Below are 24,817 nucleotides of genomic sequence, written 5' to 3'. Positions count from 1 at the left end.
AAACTAGAGGTTGAGCTCCCATTTGACCCAGCAATACCACTGCTGGGAATATATCCCAGAGAGGCAAAAAAGTACAATCGAAACAACATCTGCACATGTATGTTCATCGCAGCACTGTTTACAATAGCCAGAATCTGGAAAAAACCCGAATGCCCCAAAACGGATGACTGGTTGAGGAAACTTTGGTACATCTATACAATGGAATACTATGCAGCTGTTAGAAAAAAGGAAGTCAAGAATTTTGTAGTTAAGTGGATGGGCATGAAAAGTTTCATGCTGAGTGAAATGAGTCAGAAAGAGAGAGACAGACATAGAAAGACTGCACTCATCTATGGTATATAGAATATCAGAGTGGGAGACTAATACCCAAGAACCGTAGAAATAAGTACCAGGAGGTTGACCCCATGGCTTTGCGGCTGGCCTCACGTTCCGGGGAAAGGGCAACTCAGAGAAGCGATCACCAACTACATTGTAGTCGAAGGCCATGTGGGGGAAGGGAGTTGCGGGCTGAATGAGGGCTAGAGACTGAGCACAGCGGCCACTCAACACCTTTATTGCAAACCACAACAGCTAATTAGAGAGAGAGAACAGAAGGGAATGCCCTGCCACAGTGGCAGGGTGGGGTGGGGGGGGAGATGGGAGTGGGGAGGGTGGGAGGGACGCCGGGTTTACGGGTGGTGGAGAATGGGCACTGGTGAAGGGATGGGTTCCCGAACTTTGTATGAGGGAAGTATAAGCACAAAAGTGTATAAATCTGTAACTGTACCCTCACGGTGATTCTCTAATTAAAAATAAATAAATTATAAAAAAAAAGAAAAAAAAAGAAAAATAAGGAATAAAGGAAGATAAAGAAGAATGATTTAAGATAGCAATTTGGGAAACAAGAGAGAATGTTGCCTATAGAATAATTCTGAGAATAAAAGAATTATCTTCTTTGAAAAAAAACAAACAGGTAGCAGGGCTGGAGTGATAACATAGCGGGTAGGGCGTTTGCCTTGCATGTGTTCGAACGGGGTTCAATTCCCAGCATCCCATATGGTCCCCTGAGCACCACCAGGAGTAATTCCTGGTTCATAAGCCAGTAATAACTCCTATGCATTGCCAGGTGTGACCCAAAAAGAAAAAAAATTAACTAAATAAAATAAAAAACAGGTAGTGGTGGGCCCAGCTATACACATACACTTACAATTATCCTTAGAAATGTGGCATGGGTGGAAAGTGACTGCTTTCTGAGAAAACTTTGAGTCAAAAATTCCAAGACCGAGGACTGGAGTAATAGGACCATGGGTAGGATGCTTACCTTGCATGCAACTAACCTAGGTTCAATCGCTGGCACTTTATATGGTTCCCCGAGTACTGCCAGATGTGATCCCTGAGTGTCAAATCAGGAGTGAGCCCAGAATACCACTGGGTGTGGCCAGCCCCTCCCCACCAAACCAGGATTCTGAGACTCAAGAAAAATACCAATGTAGCAACAAGGCAGTGAGTGAAACAGTCTGAGGAGTACTTTTTCACTTACGCATCTGTCCTCTGTCTCTTTTCATCTCCTATGGCTAGATTTCTGCACTGCTTGACCAAAATGTACAGTCCTCCAGTTTTGTAGCAGTAGCTAATACGCAGAAGGATCTCGCCGCTGACCTTCAGATTACCGTAGTCTCCTGTTTCACTGTAAACACTCATCATGCTGTTAAGGCTGGTCTAGAAGGAACAAGATTAAAAAAGATGAATCCAGTGCTGTTTTAATCAGTCATCTCTTCACAAAACCCGCACTGCCACCCCCTTCTGTCAACTAAAGTACATGGCATTTATTTAAAAAAACAAAACTGGGATGCCCAGGGTGAGAGAAAACAAAAACTACTTGTTTTTCTGGTGGTGTATTAAATCCAAGCCTGAGCGAGAGCAAAAAAAAAAAAAAAAAATCTTAGGTGGCGAGTAAGGAAAGCAGAAAACTTGGTGAGAGGAGAAGCACCACTTTTGAAAATTAGTGCCTAATCCTTCTTTATCCTTTTCCCAGTTGAAAACAGGGGCAGGGCCATGCGGCAGTTTGAATTTCGCCTTCTCTCTCCATCCTCGTAGCTTTCTTCCTTGACAGTGGGAGACTTAAGGTTACCATTAACCTTCCAGATCTAGACTACACTGGTTGAGACAAAGGAAAGATGATTTCAATATCTGTATTAGCAGGAACCACAAGCTCCTCTGGCACCCCTAGAGAGTATCCCGCCAGCCTCTGGGGAGCAGGAGCTGCAGGTTTAAGAAGAGCGTGACAGGAGAAAGTTAAAATCGTATAGCTGCCGGCTGTCCCCTGAGCAGCTGTGTGACCACATGGGTAGCACAAGACACTCTGTTGAACAGCAACCCATTCTGTAAACCTCTATAAAATAGCAACTCACAAAAACAAAACGCTTGGCAATAAATTAGTATACCTACCTATAAATAATGTAGACAATCATCAGTCCAAATCTACCAGGATGAATGAATTGCTCACCAGAAACTAATGGCACGAGACATATTTTCAATTAAACGTAACAAAATTATCTTTTGATGCCAGAAGCACAAACTCTGTATCTTAGCAACACAACTGTCACATAAGACCACCTGGGAGGCGTACATAAGTGACCCAGTACTTTCCAAAGCCCTGTCTGTGAACCTCTGGGTAGTAAGGATGATGGGGTTGGCAAAGAGAATTTAGATTTCTTTTCCTTTTACATTCATCATATTCTTCTAATTGTGCAGAGACAAGACTTATAAAAGACCAGGATATGGGTGATGCGGCGAGTATGTCTTCTAGGCTTAAGTCAGGGGAAGAGCAAAGCAATGATTCTATGGTAATTTGGCTTTTTGAGTCACACCTGGTGATGCACAGGGGTTACTCCTGACTCATGCACTCAGGAATTACTCCTGTCACCATATGGGATGCTGGGAATCGAACCCGGGTCGGCCGCGTGCAAAGCAAATGCCCTACCCGCTGTGCTATCATTCCAGCCCCTCTAAAGTAATTTGGAAGTGTTGATTTAAAGAGAGCTCATGAGTGATGTAATTTATTCCCTATTTACTAAAAACAGCAAAATTTTCATTAGCAGTTTGCTCTGAGCAATGATTTTCAAACTTCATTTGTATTTATTTATTATCAAACTTCATTTGCATTTATTTATATGTATTGGAGGCACCCTCCAGTGCTCAGGGGTCACTTGTGGTGGGTCGGGGGCCTATACGGTGCTGGGGCGAGTGCCTTCATCCCTGGTTCATCTCTGTAAGCTATTTAAAATGTTAATTGCATTTAAATTTCCTGGGCATCTGGATAAAAGGAAGATTCTGGGATGAGAGTCTGCTTTTCTAGGAAAGTTCTAGATCTCCAGTTCCCAAAAGGATGTCAAACAATCTAAAATATCATAGCAAATTCACAGAAGCAGAACCAGGAATTTTAAGTCTTCAAGGGAAATATAGTGAGATCTGTCAGTCATCATGCAAACGTCTGTCAAGAGTAAATAATTCTTTGGGCTGGGCAGATGGCCCTGTGTTCTGGAGCACATGTTTTGCATGCAGAAGGCACAGGTTTGATACTCAGCATGGCGTGGTTCCCTGACAAAGAGCAATCCTGGAGCATCGATGGGGTGTGGCCCTAAAGCCAGTAAATAAAATAATAAACCATACTTTATTCTTTTCTTGTGTTGAGGGAGCGAATCTGCCAGTGCTCAGGGCTTACACCTGGCTCAGTGCTCAGGGGTCACTCCTGGTAGGGCTTGAGGGACCATATGTGGTTCTGGGCTCAAACCTGGTCAACCAAGATAAAAGCAAGCACCTTATCCATTGTACTATCTTTTCAGCTTACTTTATTTTCTTTTTTTCCCCCATAATGTCATAGGGGCTGGGGCGATAGCACAGCAGGTAGGGCATTTGCCTTGCATGCAGCCGACCCAAGTTCGATTCCTCCGTCCCTCTCGGAGAGCCCGGCACGCTACCGAGAGTATCCCGCCCGCACGGCAGAGCCTGGCAAGCTACCCATGGCATATTCGATATGCCAGAAACAGTAACAACAAGCCTCACAATGGAGACATTACTGGTGCCTGCTCGAGCAAATCGATGAGCAACGGGATGACAGTGATACAGTGATAGTGAATGTCACAGAATGTGTGAAACTGAATTTTGGTAGTTTCTGTGGCTAGAGTTTTTTTTAATGGCAATTTATATGGTATAGGAATTAAAGGTGATAATGTCCAATAAGATTCTAAGATTTGACAAAAAATGCAGTGCCCAGCAGGTACACACAACTCACTAGTAAGGGCATTATGGGCTAGTTAAGAATGGAAAGCCAACATTTTTCATTTCAATTTGCATGCATTATTTTATTTTCAAGTGTCTGCCAAGTTTTAGTACCAGTGTTCATTAAGAGTTTTTAAGCTAAATATTAGTAAATGGGCGAGTTGGTTGTTATTTTTTACCTTTAACTGCTATTACTGAAACATCAGGCACTTGGACAATGGGCAAAGTTTTAGAGTTTCTGATCTCATGGTACAAAGCCACTGGCTTATTGACCATGCTTTGAAGGTTACGGGCTCCTAGAATAATACATAGTCCCTTTCTAGAACAGAAAAGTCTGGCTCACCAAAACTATTTATAGTGCCATAACATAAAAAGTAAGATAGTGGCTTACTCTCTCAAATCTGTGTTACTTTCTTGAACACGTACTTTTTCTCTACCATCACACCTAAGTAAGTTTTATTTAATAAAAACTATCTTGCTTCACTACAAAAAGGCAAGATAGTACAGTGGTTAGGGTGGATGCTCAAGATCAATTCCCAGCACCTCATGGTCTCTCAAGCATCACTGAATCCTTAGACACTTGAGCTGACCCTCATACTGAATCCTGTGCTAAACATAGCTGAAAATTTCCATTGTGATCCCTGGAACTCCTGAAAACCTCCTGGGATACTCCTCTGAAAAAAAAAACAATGTTTCTAGACTTTCAGTCTGAGAATCTTTTTTTTTCTTTTTGGGTCACACCCAGCAATACTCAGGGGTTACTCCTGGCTCTGCACTCAGGAATTACTCCTAGCAGTGTTTGGGGACCACATGGGATGCCATGAATTGAACTCAGGTCGTCCATGTGCAAGGCAAACGCCCTACCCGCTATACTATTGCTCCAGCCCCTAGTTTGTGAATCTTATCACCATAATTCACTACTTTTATACCCCTCTATAGTTACATTTCCAATGACAATATTTTGTCATCAAAGGACTTCACAGACAGAAGACAATTTGAGAATCCACACATGTTGAAATATGGGTGGAATGAAGAAGTTACAGCAATTTTATTGCTAACTAAATTTTATGTTCTTCACCAAGCTAAAATAGGTTTATTATAAATGCATCTCGTTAAGAGTAATCACTGGAGACCTAGTGTCTGTTGACTGTCACTGAGATTCTCATATTTAATGAATGTTATTTCTGTGGGATACCTGGATTCTGATAAACTCACTTATCCTTTACAAGAGAAACTAGCTAACTGGAGAAAATCTGAAAAAGATAATTCTGGTAGACTTATCCACCTACTCATATCATAACACGTACCATAACAGCTGTCAAGTATGGCTACAAGGAAGGAAAAGGAAAAACTGAAAACTCACAGTGTCTGAGTCACCATCAGGCACATTTAGGAAGCTCCATTTCCTGTAAGAGCCTGCTTGAGAATTCTTTAAGGAAGTTGCCCAAAGGTTAAAAAGAAAAAGAGTATTAGAAGCAAAGAAAAGAGTTAGAAGCACAAACTAAGGCAAAGAGACAGAGGACTCCTGACATCCACCTCTTACACAAAGCCTTAAAAACTAATGTAAAAAGTGAATTAATTCTACAGGCAGTAGGACACTATTGATAGTATTTAGGTAGGGGTTGGATACTGGTTGGTTGCACATTTTACGAATGTGACTAGAAGCAGACAAAGATAATTTGGGAATTTTGAGAAAATGGTGGTAGGGAAATGCATCAGCTGAGAAATAGAACAGTTTCTAATAAGCACACAGTTAATGTTGCTAATAGGTTCTTAGAAATATGCAACTTTAAATGAAGTTATGTGTAAATAAAAAGATTCTGAAATAATATTATTCAGTTCAACCTGAGCCCAGATAATATTTTTCCTTGTCAACATTATAATAAAATAGAATAGAATGAAATTTCATTATTTGAGGACTTGCCATATAGGTCTAAACTGATGTTTAGGGTGGGAAGAAGTTTGAAAAACTGGGGTGAGGACCATAGAAGCAGGGAGAAGCAATCAACAATCTTAAGAAAGGCACATTTAGAACTATAATAAATGTGATAAAGGGAAAGTGGGCAATAATGACATTTAACCACTGGCATACATTTCTCCAAGAATGTTCATACCTACTTGCAAATACACAGAAATTCAGGAAAAGAAAGCAACAATTGCTAGCATGGACTAAAGGAGTACATACGGTTGACAGGCCACTTGCTAGACTGTAGGTGTTGGGAGAAAGTCGAGAAGACACTAAGTTTTGAATACCTTGTTCAGTCATTCTCATGGGAACCTAAAAAGAAAGCAAATATCAGAGGTTTCTTTGACTTCAATAACCATTCTTTCTGTTATTTTGTTCTGTTTTTGGACCACGCCAGGCAGCACTTAGACTCACTCCTAGATTGGCATTTATGGATCACTCCTGGCAGTGCTTGGGGGACCAAACAGAATGCCTGGAGTCCAACCCCAGTGAGCCATGTGCAAGGCGAGCACCATACTTGCTGTACTATCTGTCTGGCTTCAAACAATTCTTTTTTAAAAACCTAAAAATTCAGATAAAAATATTTAACAATCATCCAAATCCCAGGTTTCTCTCTTTAGTCTTTCATTCAGTGAAAATCAACCTGGACTAGTGCTGATTGCCAGGTATAGAAAGAATGAAAACCACTGGTCTACCACAGTGGTTATAACGGCCCGTTTGTAGACTAGTGCCAGTCTGAATGTGTAGAAAAGGTTGAGAAATGCTGACCTAAATTAGCTCTGCCCAGATGAGCTCCGGAGCAGCCGCACACTTAATGGCTCCTCTGCTCCTTAAAGACTATGATCCTGGAGGTCTACTAACCACTTTTGGCACCCAGTGGCTTCTTATAGAAATGCATCTAGACTATGAACTGAGCTACAACCCCATGCCTCCCTGGGAGGGGAAAGGTTTTTCTCTCTCGACCTTTTCTTTCAGCTTGGGTGGTGGCAGCGGTGGCAGCAGCACCCACGTGGCAACCGTCATCTTCTAGAACCCACTACCCAGAGGTACGAGTTCGCAGTGACATGGTGTGCAGGAGATCTTGGGATGGGGGTGTTACCAGCACGCTATCCGCCCAGACGAGATATGGAGCAGCCGCACACGAAACTGTGAACTGAGTTAAAATATCAGAAATCCAAAACTGCGTGGCCACTGTTGCGGCCACACAAGGTCATATATTTTTCATGCTCAGCAATGGAAAACAAATTATCAAATGATGCCTTTTCAGCAGGTTTGACTGTTGGGGGATAATTCTAAATAATAATAGTTTTCTGTTGAAATATTGAATGCATTCAAGTATAGAGAGAATAAAGTGAAGATCATTAGCCACACAGGTGGAGAGAGTGATAGGGGGTTATACTGGGCTTCTTGGTCGTGGAACATGTGCACTGGTGAAGGGATGTGGGTCTGATCATTGAGTGACTGAGACTTGAACTGAGAGCTTTGTAACTTTTTTCATAGTGATTCAATTAAATATATATATACATATATATTTTAAAAAATGCGGACCTAAAGTATCCTACCAAGGGCTGAAGTGATAGGACAACAGGTAGGGAGTTTCCCGTGCAGAAGTGCTCTTTGAGAGCAGGAGAAGTGCTCCTTGAGTGCAGGAGTAAGCCATTAAGCCCTGAGCACCGCTATATGTGGCCCCAAAGCAAAACAAAAATTATGTCACCAGCAGAGTAGGGTGCTTGCTTGCCTGCCAGTGATGCTTGCTTAATGAAAATAATATGAAACGTGGAATTACACCGACCCTTATGCTCCATTCCTACTTCCTTGAACTTTATGGTGATTTACATTGATCAATGTGTTTATTAAACAAGTTTTAAGTTGGGTCTGTGCATGCATATGTTTGCGCCAAGATGGGAAAATCTATCTAAAAAAAATCATCCAATAGACTAAATTATTTTAGACACTGAAATTTTTCTCTTCCATATTTATTGTATTATTATTATTTGAAATAGTTTAATGTTTTTTAATGTTTATGATCTTCATGTATATAATTATTGCACCATACCACTACCAAGGACTGGACCGATAGCACAGCAGGTAGGGTGTTTGCCTTGCACGCGGCCAAACCGGGTTCCATTCCTCCGTTCCTCTCGGAGAGCCCAGTAAGCTACCGAGAGTATCCGGTCCGGATGGCAGAGCCTGGCAAGCTACCCGTGGCATATTCGATATGCCAAAAACAGTAACAACAAGTCTCACAATGGAGATGTTACTGGTGCCCGCTTGAGCAAACTGGGCAAGATTGTGCCCACTACCAAAGTGTCCATGCCACTGTCCTTATGTCACTTCCAATCTACTCTTAATTCTCCCCGTTCCCTACTCAGTAATCTCAGTTTTATAATCCAAGATCAAGGCTTTGTCATGCAATACTGTTTATTGCTAGATTTTCTATATTCATTAGAGATGAGTAGGATCATGTGATATTTGTTCTTTTCCCACTGACCTATTGTATTTAATATGATACCCTCCAGTTCTAGCCAAATTGCAGTGAACTAGAAGATTACATCTCTTCTCACAGCTGCACAGTAATATTTTTATCTGGAGACCACAGCTTTTTGATCCATTAATCACTTTTGGGGAATCTGAGCTGTTTCTTATATCCAGGCTAGGGCACTAAACACTGCAATAAACATAGGCATGCATATATCCTTTCAAATTAATGTTTTAGGCCTTGGGGATAGATCCCAAAAAGAGGAATCAATGGATCATATGGAAGCTCTATCCCTACTTCTTTTGATTTTTGAGAAATCTTTATTGTTTTCTGTAAAGGATGAACCAGAAAGCATTCTATCTAACACTCACCACATCCTGGCCAAACACTGGTTTCCAGACGTTTTTGGAATATTCTCCTCTCCCTGGTGTAAGATGATAAATCATTGTGTTTTGATTTCTATTTCTCTAATAATTAGGGTGACCACTTTTTCATATGCCTACTGGCTATCCATGAGTTATTTTTCTGGAAGTGTCTGTATATCTCTTTTGCCTATTTTTATAGGGTTATTAGTCTTGTTTTTATTTTAGCTTTGTGAGTACTTCATACATCTTAGATTAATACTTTATCTGGTGTAAATGCTGAATATTTTTATTTTTCTTAAAAGGCACCTTAGTTTACAGAAGAATGTTATGCCTTATAAAAAGAAATCTTTTCATAAAATATGATACATCTAAAGTACCTAAACCATAATTAAATAGTATAATAACAATATAATCAATCAAAAGCCCCATTTGTGCCCTGTCCTTATCACAAATCCTTTATCCTGTCTTGATAATATTTTAATTTTTATGTAATCACATGGGCTGGAGTGATAGCTCAGTGGGTAGGGCTTTTGCCTTGCACATGGCCAACCCGGGTTTGATTCCTCCGCCCCTCTCCGAGAGCCCGGCAAGCTACCAAGAGTATCTCACCCTCACGGCAGAAGCCTGGCAATTTACCTGTGGCGTATTCGATATGCCAAAAACAGTAACAAGTCTCACAATGGAGATGTTACTCTTGCCCGCTGGAGCAAATCGATGAGTAATGGGATGACAGTGACAGTGTAATCACATCCTTTCTTTTCTTTCTTTTGTTTTTGTAACTGTTTTTTTTTTGGGGGGGTGGACACCCTTTAGTGCTCAGGGCTAGTCCTAGCAGTGTGCTCAGGAGTGACTCTTTCCAATGCTTGGGGCACCACATGTGCAAGGGCTGAAACAATCTCAGGCCTTACCCTCTGTAGTATCTCTCTGTCTCCTTGCTTTTCTTTATAGTTTTAATTCCTAAGCACACATCCCTAAACATTTTTGGTCTGTTTTGAACTTTATATAAATATAATTAAATGTTTTCCATTCCTTTATCTTTTGCCATTTTTAAAATTATTCTTCATTTTTGGAACACTTTGTGGTGCTCAAGGATTATGCCTGGCAGTGTTTGGAAGACCACTTTGGTGCTGGGGATCAAACCAGTCTGACACGTACAAGACAATTGCCTTCATGTTATCTGTTGATTTGTTGTTAAATATTTGGGTTGTTGCCAATTTATTAATGAAGTCACTATGAATATACTTGAGTCTATACCCCTGTACACAGAAGCACAAATTTCCCTTCAATATGTACCAGTGAGAACGGCTGCCAAGTCATAGGGCATGCATACCTACGTGATTCTCTACATTATTTAAAGATAGTGTCATGATTTCAGTAGTTGTACCAACTGAAGATCGAATGATCAATGACGGTTCCTGGACTCCATATTCTTGCCTTCCAATAGTTGGTAGTATCCTTTTTTTATTTTTGTGATCCATGAGGCATCTAAAATCTTCATGAGTGTAATTTTTGTCTCTTATTACTAAGTTGGGCATCTTTCCTAATTATTGATCAAAGAAATCTCCTGTTTTGTACCATACTTGGTCAAAATTCTCTAAGTTAATTCTGGCTTATTTGCCATATTCGCATGGATTAGCTCACAAAATTACGGGAAGCCTTGTCTATAGGAGCATGCTATAAAAAGGAAGTACTCACAACAAACCATAATTTCTGAAAAAAATCAACAACAAATTTAAGAGGCATGGGATTTTCATTCCAAAGATGTGTTCATGAATATGCACTAAAATATGTGATTGAATCATAAATCAATGGGCTAAAGGAGATTAAATAACTCATGGGAAATAATTCCTGTAGCTATTCCCAGTTTCAAGTAGGTACTGGAATAATTCCTCAGTCCTTCACTGTGGATTATACCAAGTACCTATCTAACGAAGTGAACTGTGAAAGACGAGGTGGAGAAAGAGCAGTATTACAGTGGAGAAACCTGATGAACACTACTTCAGGGGATCAAATCAACATCAACAGCGATATGTTATACTGACACAATATATCCTATATATCCTTGATGTAAGTTGTAAGAATGGTGCTTTGTCACGGTTTTCTCCCTTCTGAAAATACAACATCTCCTAGAGTCAGGGAGATAGCACGTAGTTTAGTATAGTATAGGTATAGAGAGAGATTATAGTTTTAGTACATAGGAGATAGTTCCCAGTTCAATTCCCTGAACCACAAAGGCCCCCAAGCATTAATGGGTATAGCTCTAGAGGACCCAAAGCACCGTATGATGTGGCCCTGGGGGCTGCAGAGCATAGTGGGGGTGGCTATGGGTGTTCCCAGCATCACAGGGCCCAAGCAGCACCACATCATTGGGCTCCTGCACTGAATGGCTGGCTCAGCTGACCTAGTATCTCTGGGATGGTGCCAGGTTCCCCAGAACACCATTTTGGTGGCCCCCACCCCAAACTACATAATCTCTTTCTGATCATGATAGAAATGTCAGACAAACTGAAATTAAAGGTGTTGAGATAATGAAAAAGAAGAAAAATGTCACAGGTCAAGAGGGGACTAAGGAGAGACATAATGCATCATCTTATGCTGCATACTTCTGACCCAATGAAATCCTGGAGAAAAAAAAAAGAGTGGTAGAGGGGCTGGAGCGATAGCACAGCGGGTAGGGCATTTGCCTTGCACGCGGCTGACCCGGGTTCGAATCCCAGCATCCCATACGGTCCCCTGAGCATCGCCAGGGGTAATTCCTGAGTGCGGAGCCAGGAGTAAACCCTGTGCATCGTCAGGTGTGACCCAAACAACAAAAAAGAAAACAAAAGGAGTGGTAGATAAATGTAGCACTGTCATCCTTTTGTTTGTTCATCAATTTGCTCAAGCGGGCACCAGTAACATCTCCATTGTGAGACTTGTTGTTACTGTTTTTGGCATACAGAATACACCACGGGTAGTTTGCCAGGCTCTGCAGGGCAGGCTGGATACTCTCGGTAGCTTGCTGGGCTCTCTGAGAGGGATGGAAGAATAAAACCTGGGTCGGCCACGTGCAAGGCAAGGCAAACGTCCTATCCGCTGTGCTATCGCTCCATAAAAAGTAAGGAAAACAAATATTGTATGGACTTTAGCTAATTATATTAATATTGTCTCATTACTTGTGACAAATGTACCATATTGATAAAAGATGCCAATGGGGGAAATGGGTTTGGAAAATCCATATGCTGTCCAATTATCTATAAGTTGAAAATTATTTTACTTTATTTTACATCTTTGATTTTAGAGCCAAACCTGGCTGTGCTCAGGGCTTACTTCTGGCTCTATGCTCCGGGATTACTCCTGGCAGACAACATGGGGAACTGAGAACTGAACCAAGGTAAGTCACGTGCTAGCAAGTGCCTTATCTCCTGTCCTATCTCTCCAGTGCCAGAGTTGAAAACTACTTTGAAATAATTTATTTTTTTAAAAAAACCATGCAACCTGTAATAAATCAAAACTGGTAATGATGGTTTTCCATGTCCTTCCTATTTTCTGAGATTTTCTAAACATTTGCTTAGGACTTTTTTCATCTATATTTAAGAATAAGTTGCAATTATCCCATTTCTTTTTCAAAATGCCCTTTTCTTTTTCACAGGTCTCAGCTGTCTTCTCACTTGTCTCAAAAAATTCGCATATGTGAAAAAATATTGTACGATTCCTCTTATATGAGGCCTTGAGAATCGTACAACACAAAGAGAAAGAAAGTAGAATAACGGTTGCCACGGGTTGAAAGGAGGGAGGGAAATGGGGAGTTAGTAGTTGATGGGTACAGCGGTTTAGTTGAGATGAAAAATTATTGGAGCTGGATGGTGGTGATGACTGTATAATCCTATGAACCTACATAATGCCACAAAACAGCAGGCTAAAAAATAGATAATATAGGGGCCAAAGAGATGACTTAAAGGTTGCTCTGCATGTGGGAAGCTCAGGGTCAATTCCTGATATCACCTGGTCTATTCTCAAAGCACCCCGGGGAACACAATTTATGAGTACAAATCCAGGAGTACTCTCTGAGCACAGCTTGGTGTGGTACAAATGCAGAAATAGGACAAATGGCAAGTTTTATGCTATTTCTATTTCACCATGACATAGTTGCATAATATTTAAGATGATAATTTATTGAGAAGTTCGTCACTAGAGGTTGCTATTAAAATAATCTGTGTCCAATTTTTTTAATCTCATGAGGTTATCATTTCACATCTTTCTTTTTTACTTAGGACCAACAGTGTAGGTATGAAGTGATACTTGATCGTCACTGTTACTGTCATCCCGTTGCTCATCGATTTGCTTGAGCGGGCACCAGTAACCAGTAACGTCACCATTGTGAGACTTGTTGTTACTGCTTTTGGCATATATGCCACAGGTAGCTTGCCAGGCTCTGCTGTGGGGGCTGGATACACTTGGTAGCTTGCCAGACTTTTCGAGAGGGATGAAGGAATCAAACCCAGGTCGGCCACGTGCAAGGCAAATGCCCTACCCGCTGTGCTATCGCTCCAGTCCAATACTTCATTGTAGTTTAAAATTTTTTTCTTTTTTTTAATTGAATCACCAACAGATACACAGTTACAAAGTTGCTCATGATTAGGTTTCACTGAACTATCTCCCCAGCTCCCAGGATTTTTTCAAACACATTAGTGGGGAATATATATATATATATGTATATATAATTTAATATATTACTTAATAACTGTAAAGATAATTTTTTTCTTAATACATTTCCCAGACTTTCAAAACTAATGTTATAATAGCAATAATGGAAAGCTGTTTTTTTATGATTCTAATGTCAACAGATTTGCCATTTCAACATTTTAAAATAAAAATTATAGGTTTTTAATATTTAGCAATTTTATAATATTTTAATGTCTGCTAATTTTAAAGTAACATTTTATTATGACTACAAAATTGTGTCAATAGTTTTCATCATATATCCATTTTCTCCTTTGACATATTATACAACATATTCCTCCCCCTTTTTTGGAGGGGAAGTGGTGTTCAGGGCTTGCTTCTTGCTCTGTGCTCCATAATTACTCCTGGCAGAGCTCAGGAAAACATTCATCTATTCTTTCCTAGAATAAAATTTACTTGGCTTTATTATTGTATTTTTTAATTCACTCCAAGGTTTTATTTGCTGCTGTGTTTGAAGTTTTGCATATGTCTTCAAAAATTAGTGTAGATAACAATTTTGTTTTTTAAATTATTTTAAGGTTACTATGGCCCCCTATAATTTAAGATTTTCAGAGCTATCTAAAGAATTACAACTGTTTTCTAAAGATTGAACACAAGCTTGAGAATATTTGATCTCATTGCTCTCATTTCTTTTTTTTTTTTGAGGCTGAATATAAAATAGCTTCCCTGTTGGTTTTTTAAAAAAAAAATATAGAGAGACCCTCCGCTCCTAAAGACTGTGATCCTGAGGTCTCCTAACCCATTTTGGCACCAGAGCGGCTTCTTGCAGCCATGCATTTTGACTGTGAACTGACCTAAAATATTAGAAACCCAAAACCGCAGAGTCTTCACTCTCAGAAATGAAGAGAAATTATTAGATGGTGCATATTCAGCAGGCCTGATTATTGGGGAAAATTTCCAAACAATAATAGTGAGTTCTGTATGGAAATATGGAATGTACTCAAAGTATATAGAGAATAAAGGGAATATCATTAGCTACTTAGGTGGGGTGTGGGGTGGGAGGGAGGTGTATTGGGGTTCTTGGTGGTGGAACATGTGCACTGGTGAAGGGATGGGGGTTTAATCAGTATATGACTGTGACTTAAACCTGAATGCTTTGTAATTTTTTTCACGGTGATTCAATAAAATATTTTTTATAAATAAATAAATAAATAAAAATTTAAAAATATAGAATAAGAATATGTGCTCTAGAACTCTTAGTTTCCTGGCTTGGAAAATATTTTAGTCACTTAACATTTGTATTATGTCTTTCTTCCAAGGAGTTCAAATTACATTATAGCAATTATAGAAATCATAATGTCAGAATATTACAACCGGAAGGGGCCTTAACAATAATTTAATTCAAATTATTGTTTATACTCATTTTATAAATGAGTATAACATACTCATTTTACTCATTTTATAAATGAGTTCAATTAACATTGATTTGCACATAAATTAGTCTCAAGAAGGTAGTTTATTGGGATATAACTTAAGAAGTAAAAATGTTCATCCCAAACAGATAAATCTAGTAATACTTGATAGGAGGTGTTGAATTAAGTAATGTGCATTTATCCTTTCAGTGAAGTCCCTAATCAAAGTTTTATTATTCGGTTTTTCATCACACCTGATCAGGTCAAGGTCGACTCCCTTCTGGTTGCTTTGGGGCACTCCAGGTAGTACTCATGCATAGTAGGAAGATAGAATTCAAGTCTCAGGCATGTAAAGCATCTACTCCAGTCCTTGAAGCTAAGTCCCTGGCTATGGAGGTTTCCTTTGACAGGGGTGGTGGTGGGAGGGGAGGGTTGAGGGTGTTGATGGGGGCCACTCCTCATGGTAATCTGGAGCCACATGCAATGAGGAGGATCAGGGTAGACCTGGATCTGAATGCAGACAACGCAAGCACCTTAACCCCTTTATTATCTCTTGGGCCCCTGCTGCTATTTACTTTCTTTTCTGTTTTTGTTTGTTTGTTTGTTTGTTTGGGGGCCACATCTGGCTATGCTCAGGACTTGCTCCTGGCTCTGCACCCAGGAATTACTCCTGGCCATGCTCAAGGGACCATATGGGATGCCAGAGATGGAAGTCAGGCCGACTGCATGCACGGCAAATGCATTACCCACTGTACTATCATCACTCCAGCCCTCCAGTAGTTTTCTTGCAGATAATTTTCACTTTCTACTGTATTACCTGCTACCTTTTCTAAATCATCCTTTAGATACTTGACACGCTGATTAGGAAGACAAATAGAGATTATTGCATATATTTACTCTCAAATTTATCACCTATAGACAGATTTGGGACAGACTGGGACTTTTACTCATGATCGTTGGACTCCCTTCCACATCCAACTTACCAATTCTTTGTCTATGGTTCTGGGGACAGACTTGCTTCTTAAACTGACAATATCCTCAAAGTCTTCTGTAAACCCACTCAAATCGAGCTCAGATCGACTCTGGTCTAGAGGAAAGAAGAGAAAAAAGGAAAAAATGTGAATTAGCTTACTGTGTCAGAACACAGAATTTGGGGGGAGGGGGAAAGAAATAGTATCAAAGCACTTGCTTTTGCAAGCGTCTGCCTTTGATTTGATCCCTGGCACCCCACGCCACCCCCTCCCCCCAGTACTATCAGTAGTGATGCCTCAGCACAGAGCCAGGAATAACCTCAGAGCACCACTGAATGTGGCCCCAAGATTCAAATAAATAAGCCATACCTAAAAACAATAAAAGGGAGGCCAAAGAGAGAGTACTTGGATTAATGTGCTTGATTTATTTAAAGAGGTGAACCTTGTTTTGATCCCTAGCACCACATATGGTTCCCCAAAGCACAGACAGGACTAATTCCTGAGCAGAGAGTCAGGAGTAGGTCGTGAGCACAGCTGGGTGTAGCCCAAAGAACCCCCCAAAATAATATTTTTTAAAATAATAGGTTTGATTTGTTTTTTAAAATTCTTCATCTTCTTGCTGATTCTTTCTAGGCACAGGGCATAGTGTTATAAAAGGCAATCGGCACAGAAAGTAGCTTGATGCTTTTTAACCTTCTCCAAAATTCCATATGTTTTGACGTTTCCTTGAACTTAACTGCAATGTGGTCACTTCTTTGATCAAGGAGGTTAAATGCTCTACTATGAAATGCAACATCGGGCTCTGCTCTGCTCACTAACTTAAAGCCCCCATAATCTTAGGAAAAAACTAAACGGTAACCATTCCTTTTCTTCCTTGGGCAACACCCAGCAGTGCCTATGAGGGATCAGGGGACCTTATGGGGTGCTGGGGGTTGAACCTGGATTGGCTGCATACAAGGCAAGCGGCTACCCGCTGTACTATCTCTCCAACCTCCAAGCAATAACCATTCTTAATTTAAATATTTAAGGAATTCAGAGTGTCTTTATATTTAGCACAAAATGAAATTAAACAGAGAGATTCTCCTTCTTCCTTTCTTCCTTCCTTCCTTCCTTCCTTCCTTCCTTCCTTCCTTCCTTCCTTCCTTCCTTCCTTCCTTCCTTCCTTCCTTCCTTCCTTCCTTCCTTCCTTCCTTCCTTCCTTTCTTTCCTTTAATTTAATTTTATTTTAAAAAAACCTCTGATGGGGCTGGAGTGATTGTACAGCGGGTAGGGCGTTTGCCTTGCACGCGGCCGACCCAGGTTCAATTCCCAACATCCAATATGGTCCCCTGAGCACCACCAGAGGTAATTCCTGAGTGCAGAGCCAGGAGTAACCCCTGTGCATTGTCAGGTGTGACCCAAAAAGCAAAAAAATAGTTTAAAAATAAAAATAAATTAAAAATCCTGTGATTTAAGTTATTGATAGTTGAGTTTTAGGAGTGTAATATTTCAACACCAATTCCACACCACTGTCAACTACCCTCCATCAGTGTTCCTGTATAGCCTCTACACCGAACCCCCAAGCAATCCCCAGCTGTCAGCTTGACAGCCACATTTCAGTGGTTGCAGCTCAAATCTCATGTTTTCACTTTTATTGAGTCTGTGTTGGATACATGGCTATCTACATATCACCAGTGTTACTGAAGCCCTAGTGCCAATTCACCCATTACTTCTCCTGAGAGAGTCTATTTCTTTTGGCACTAAAACATTCTTTCATCAGAAGAATATCTTGCTTCAAAAATGTAAGTTAAATAATGCAAAACTCAATCAAGACACTATTTACAGTTCTGTATCAAAGCCCTGCCGAGACAGACTTATTGGTTTTTAAATGAGAAAGACTAAACGCAGCAGTATGCTTATGTTTGAAATTGCAAATGAAATAGTGCAGAAGTGCATAGCCGAATACCTGACAGTGTATATGCTAAACGAGCAGGAGTTACTGAGTTAAAGTACTCGAATATATTTTATGATGTTGGCTTTTAGGTGAATTTTAATTTTTTTAATGTAACAGGTGAACTGAGTTTCTAGTACTGAACAAATGACATAGCGACCACTACCTTTAAAAAAACCATTGAAGAGCTCTCTGATTAGGAGAGATTCCCAAGCTCAGAGTCCAGCCTTACGCTTTATGCCAATACATCATTAGGTAAACCAGGTAATTTTGTAATGTTGAGAACTTCATTATGATTTTTTTTTTTGCTTTTTGGGTCACACCTGGCGATGCACAGGGGTTACTCCTGGCTCTGCACTCAGGAATTACCCCTGGCCGTGCTCAGGGGACCATATGGGATGCTGGGATTTGAACCCGGGTCGGCCGCGTGCAAGGCAAACGCCCTACCCGCTGTGCTATCTCTCCAGCCCCGAGAACTTCATTATGATTTTAGTTCTACACATGGGATATAAATGTCATATCAATGACAAATTAATGGACATTTTTTGTCTAGTTTCTTTATTCATTGGCAATAAATTTGCTTCAGAGGATTATTGGGATGATGAAGCAAAATAAAATGCTCGAATGTATCAAATGAAAGGGATTGGTAGTGGTAGTAATAATAACTTAATGCTATTCATAAAAAAATCTCATTTACCATGGGATGATTACTTTTTCTAGATATGTAGAATTTCTGATGACAACATCTGATGACTACATCAAGTCAACTATCATTCCTTAAATTCTGGGATGCTCTACCTTTAGTAACAAATGAGCCAATTAGGTTATCTGAAACTCGTCTATTGACATTTGGCAGAGCTCTCAAACTTGGCAAGAGTGTATGCTTAATAAGTGAATCCTGTATAAATATAAGACACTCAAGGCATCACTGTCTACTTTTAAGAAAATCTTATGGCATTCTATCACCACGGGTCAAAGAATGTATGATTATTTTCTCTATCTTTTTCTTTTTTAAAAAAAATTATTGGGTCACTGTGAGATAGACCCTTACAAAGTTGTTCATGATTAGGTTTCAGTCATACAGTGTTCTAACACCCATCCCTCTACCAGTGTACATTTCCCAGCACCAATGTCCCAGGTTCCCTCCCCCCACCCCCCACCCCAATCCCCAACCTGGCGCTTTTCTGTCCCTCTCCCTCTCTCTCTCCCTCTCCCTCTCATTATGGTTTGCAATACAGATACTGAAAGGTTATCAGTAGTATCCCTTTACCTACTTTTGTTTTTGTTTTCGTTTTTTGTTTTGTTTTTTGGGTCACACCTTGCGATGCACAAGGGTTACTCCTGGCTCTGCACTCAGGAATTACCCCCTGGCGGTGCTCAGGGAACCATATGGGATGCTGGAAATTAAACCCGGGTTGGCTGCATGCAAGACAAACACCTTACCCGCTGTGCTATTTCTCCAGCCCCTCCTTTACCTACTTTCAATCCTCAGTTCTTGTCCAATGTGATCATTCCCAACTATTATCATACTGTTCCCTTCTCTGTCTTACCTACCCTCTACCCCACACATACTTGGGGTTGATTCCAACCACTAACCAGTCCTCCTAGCCCCTGTTTTTCCTAGCAGTGGGTATTAGCCTTCATCTATCATCTATCTATCTATCTATCTATCTATCTATCTATCTATCTATCTATCTATCTATCTATCTATCTATCTATCTATCTACCTATCTATCTATCTATGTTATATATCTTAATATACCACAAATGAGCAATAGCACAGCGGGTAAGGCTGCCTTGCATGCGGCCAACCTAGGTTTGATTCCTTCAGCCCTCTCAGAGAGCCCAGCAAGCTAATGAGAGTATCCCACCCACACGGCACAGCCTGGCAAGCTACCCGTGGCGTATTCGATATGTCAAAAGCAGTAACACAACAGTTACAACAAGTCTCACAATGGAGACATTACTGGTGCCTGCTCGAACAAATCAATGAACAACGGGATAACAGTGCTACTGTGCTATCACAAACGAGTACAGTGTATGATTATTCTCTAAAGGCACATTTAACATGCTCACTTTTTACAACAGAGTAGTTATATTGTAGTTATGTTGCAAATACCCACCTGAGGATATGGAGACCTTGGACACTGCTATGGATGGTGTGCCAGAATCATTTCTACGATGACCCTTTCTGAAGTTCTCAGAGGTGCTCTCAATGGTAGTCAAATCCATCGAGGTTTCCAAACCGTGCTCCTTGTCACAAAGTAGAAATGCAAAATAAAACCATTATACTGACTGCAGATTACTTTAAAATCCTTCCATATAAATATATATCAGTATAGACACAGCTAAGTGTATTATTCATTAGGAAGAGCTGGTTGTCATCTAGAGATCTCTCATCAGGAATCCCTACAACATAAAAACATATACCATCAGTAATTGCTAACATGTATACTAAAAAGATTCATTAATTAGCCTGAAAGTGTCCAAAACTTTTTCAGTTAAAAATTAATGGATATTTAAAAAAAAGTCATTGCTTTCAGGTTTAAGTCTCAGTTATACAATGCTCGAACACCCATCCCTTCACCCTCTCTCAGTGATCATCCTTTATACCACCTTTATCCCCATCTAACAGAATAAAACACCATGTTTCTATATAGCTGGCTTGATGATCAAAACATGGTTGATTACATTGGTTTTGGTAAAAGTCTTTCCTATTAGATACTTATCAAAGTTCATAAAAGAAAAAAGCACAGGACTTCCATACTTTATGATAAGAGTGTGTGTGTGTTAGCTAATAAATGCTACTGCATGTTGCAGAATTTAGACCGAGACTTTATTTCATTGTAACATTTGTTAATAAAGGAAAACTCTGTCTCAACTTTACCCATTCCTCTAGGGAATTTAGTAGTCTATAAATCAAACCAAGTTTGCCTGAACATTGGAGAGCTGATTTGGACCTCTTGAAAACCCAACTGAGGTAAAAATGTCCATGAAAATGGCATCATGCTATGCTACTGATCAAGCCTCAGACTTTTTGATTTTCTTTACATAAACAAATTCCTATACATAGAAATTTACTTCTTGTTGCTCTATATTTAGCTTACACCTTAGATACTGTGGGAGACTGATGAACCCACTGCAGAGAGATGCAGTTCTCACTTGCTTAAAATGCTAATTAGTACCACTTCAATCTAGACTGTTTTGGGGTCTTTGATTATTCTGCAGTACACACTACCTGTGGCAGAAGAAATACAGCTCCTAACTCCTCTAATTGCCACTGACTACCAAGGTTTATTAAAAGGCTGTGACAGAGGTCAAGTGGATAAATTAGTTTCGATCTGTTTTCAACACCTCTTCAAAAAGTTGTTCACACATGGAGTACTTCAGTGAAGCAAGACCAAGTTGCTCAGTAGCAATTATATTGACAGCAAATTTTCCGATTGGTACTCTGGGGGTATCATTAATATTGAAGAATAACAGGCCAATTAATATTATATAGTCCATTAACAGCCTATATATAACAAGCAGAGTCAGGAGGTGAAGCTTAAAATTAACAGGTTACATCATAATAGAGGATAGAGGATTTTCATGTTCCAAGAGCTTTCCATTAAAAAAACAACAAACTTTATACATGTTAAATTAGAAAAATAATATTGAGACAAAGGGATGCTGAGAAATGGTAGAATATGGTAGACCTCTATATTTTTTCCCTTCAGCGTGTAGCAAAAAAACTGCTTCACAAAGTACTGTTATTCAACAGAAAATGTTTCTTTGTCTCCCTTTTCCTCTTAGGAAAATTTAGCTAGATCAACCAGAATGTAAGAGTGAGATCAACATAAGCACTACATATAATTCATGCACATGTACGCAACTCAATAGCAAAGAATCTAGATGGGGGAATTTGGGGTGGGTTTTGGTTTTTTTATTCACTTGTTTTTGCAGTGGCAGGGTTCAATTCCAGGGCCTCATAAATGTAAGAGCTCTACTGCCGAATTATACCCTGCCCTAATCCGGGCACATGACAGACTTGATTACCAGCTCATAGTCAATGGTACTTAGGAAGATTATTATTGTTATGATAAAAGTACTTGGATAATTTGCTGCCTACTTTCCTGAAATTCAACTGTATCCCACTGGTACAATTATACCAGACACTAAAAACTTTTACATGCTTCTACATCATTTGGCAAATAGTACTACTTCTAGTCCTTCCTGCCTTTCTATGTCCTATTTCATCCACACATCTCTCGTCCTCCTACCCCCCTCCACGAACCTACAGTACAGGTTACTACATGGCATTGAGTCTCCCAGGACAGTACCCCAACTTTGTGTCAGTATCTCTGCTTCTCAGTGCCCTTGTCCTGGTAAATACTTTGAATATCATTCTTGTTGTTTTCAGAAAGTGAATATACTTATGAGCTATAGTTTTTTGGCCACTGAGCAGAATTAATGCTGAACTTAGAATAAGTATTTATGAAATTTTAAATATGCACTTGATCTTATCAGAAAGTACTATTTAGATGATAAATGTTTAAATCTATTATTAATATTGTCTGAATTAAACTTGTCTGAATGACTTCACCTCTTCCTTTAAAATATCTATAGAGATTTTGACTGTTCATAACTTCCACTTCTATATTTTTTTTTGCTTTTTGGGTCACACCTGGCGATGCACAGGGGTTAATCCTGGCTCTGCACTCAGGAATCACCCCTGGTGGTGCTCAGGGGACCATATGGGATGCTGGGATTCGAACCCGGGTCAGCCGCGTGCAAGGCAAACGCCCTACCCACTGTGCTATCACTCCAGCCCCTCATAACTTCCACTTCTAACTCTCTGTCCGAAGCCTAGTTTCTCATGTGGAGTATTGCTGTGGTCATTTACCTGGTCTCCTAGTTTCCAGTCACTCCCCATAGCTATTTCATGGAATAGGACCCAGATGCTATGTAAACAGAAGGCAAATCATGTTTCTGCTCTACTCAAAACCCTCCAAATTCCCCTGTTTTGCTCAGTATAAATCTAAAGTACATAGAGAGGGCTCCAAGACCCTTTTTGGCCCTGCTGACCTCTATAACCCATTTCTTAGCAGTTCTTTCTTCCTTCATGCACAATAGTCATGCTTTCTTCCTTGCTCTTTATTAAAAGTACCAGGCATATTCCCATCTCAGGTTCTTTGCATGCCATCTTCCTCCATGGGAATTAGAAACCCGTTGAGCAAGGTTATTCACCATTTAATGTGAAAGCCACACAAAACTAAATAAAGCAGCTTTATCCACTGTCCCCACCTGGAAGAACACCTTAATTCAACTTATGAATGGCTAACTGTTTTGTTTGTTTGGCCCACAATCAGCTATGAACAGGGATCACTCCTGGCTGTGTGCAGGGAAAAATGTGCAGTGCTGGGAATAGAATCAGAACCTGCTGCATGCAAAACAAATCACTTAATCCCTGTACTTTCTCTCCAGCTCCCTGAACAGCTTTTTTTTTCCTTTTGGGTCACACCCAGTGATGCACAGGGGTCACTCCTGGCTCATGAACTCAGGGATTACTCCTGAAGGTTCTCAGGGGACCATATGGGATGCTGGGAATCGAACTCGGGTTGGCCGCATGCAAGGCAAACACCCTACCCCCTGAACAGCTTTTACTTCCTTCAACACTTCATTTGACCATCTGACTGGCTTAGCATAACCTTGAGTAAATATTGACTGGATTTTTAAAAATGATGTCTATATATACACATATATTTCTTAAATACAGATGCCAGCTATCTAAATTGTATTTCTAATGTTCAGCATCAGGCCTTGCGTTGCTTCCTACAGGTGTTATCTGGCTTTGAAGCAGAGGACCTGGATCAACAAATCCAACTGACAATTTAAAGTTGAGGAAAGTGATTGATGACATCTAAAAGAAAGAATCTTGGTGGCAGGAAGTAGACTGCAAACAGTTCTTGAAGAAATAGATACCAGAAAACACTGGAAGAATACGGGTTTTTTTTTTTAGTAGATACAATATTGTGGAGGAGGTTTCTATTTTCTTGACAAATGCATTTAGAAAAGACCAAAAAAATGAAAAGAATTTGTACTTTGGCAAATAGGAAGTTTCAAGAAGCAAATATAATTAAGGGGAAAGGACCTTATTTCCAAATGAAATGGAAAAGGAGAAGAACCAAATATAAGTGACAGAAAGATATTTCAAAGAATGAAGTACATCCAAATTTCATCTGCCATGCATCACTGAATTTGGATATTGTCAATTAATATAGTTTTATCATCATGCACTCTACCTAGAAGATGTAAGACTTAACTAAACTCATAACCAGAGTCTTCATCTGAACCCCAAACTTTGTTTGAACCTTTTTTTTTTTTTAGTGACTCACCACATGTTTAATAAGTTAACATTCACTGAGTGAAAAGTACCACATGAATTATTACAGACTGAGTCAAAGTACCACATGAATTATTATGGACATATAAGGAAGTGCACTTATGGAATCTCATATTCATTCCCACTTGCTCCTGTAGTCTCTCTTGAATTATCTGCATAACATTCATTGTAGTTTTATTTTCTACATATTTCTTGGTTCTGGTCACTTTACTCAGTGTCTGTTGACATTGCTATTATTAACAATAGCAACAGTTGTGTTCACATTCATCGAGCCCTTCATTCTGTTATGACCAGATAAAAATTATTGAGAGTGTCTCCTGCCTCTGCTTAAATCTACCAATAGCGTACCTTGTATTTTGCACCCTTATAAATTTCCTACCATCAATT

General features: G+C 39.8%; 1 protein-coding gene across 1 annotated transcript in view; it reads right to left on the bottom strand.

The window, feature by feature from the left end:
• The window catches only part of SYTL5 (synaptotagmin like 5), a 300,140-nt gene that overhangs the window by 23,191 nt on the left and 252,132 nt on the right, over positions 1–24,817 (bottom strand). The window contains exons 8-12 of the mRNA XM_012933704.2: positions 20,169–20,298; positions 16,128–16,231; positions 6,446–6,538; positions 5,624–5,689; positions 1,520–1,698 (exon numbers count right to left, since the gene is read on the bottom strand). Coding sequence (XP_012789158.2) covers positions 1,520–1,698; positions 5,624–5,689; positions 6,446–6,538; positions 16,128–16,231; positions 20,169–20,298 — 572 coding nt within the window. The remainder of the gene's footprint in view (positions 1–1,519; positions 1,699–5,623; positions 5,690–6,445; positions 6,539–16,127; positions 16,232–20,168; positions 20,299–24,817) is intronic.

Source organism: Sorex araneus, chromosome X, assembly GCF_027595985.1.
Source record: "Sorex araneus isolate mSorAra2 chromosome X, mSorAra2.pri, whole genome shotgun sequence".
Classification (NCBI taxonomy): domain Eukaryota; kingdom Metazoa; phylum Chordata; class Mammalia; order Eulipotyphla; family Soricidae; genus Sorex; species Sorex araneus.
The sequence above is the reverse complement of the archived record's forward strand: the minus strand, read 5'-3'. Positions and strand labels throughout refer to the sequence as shown.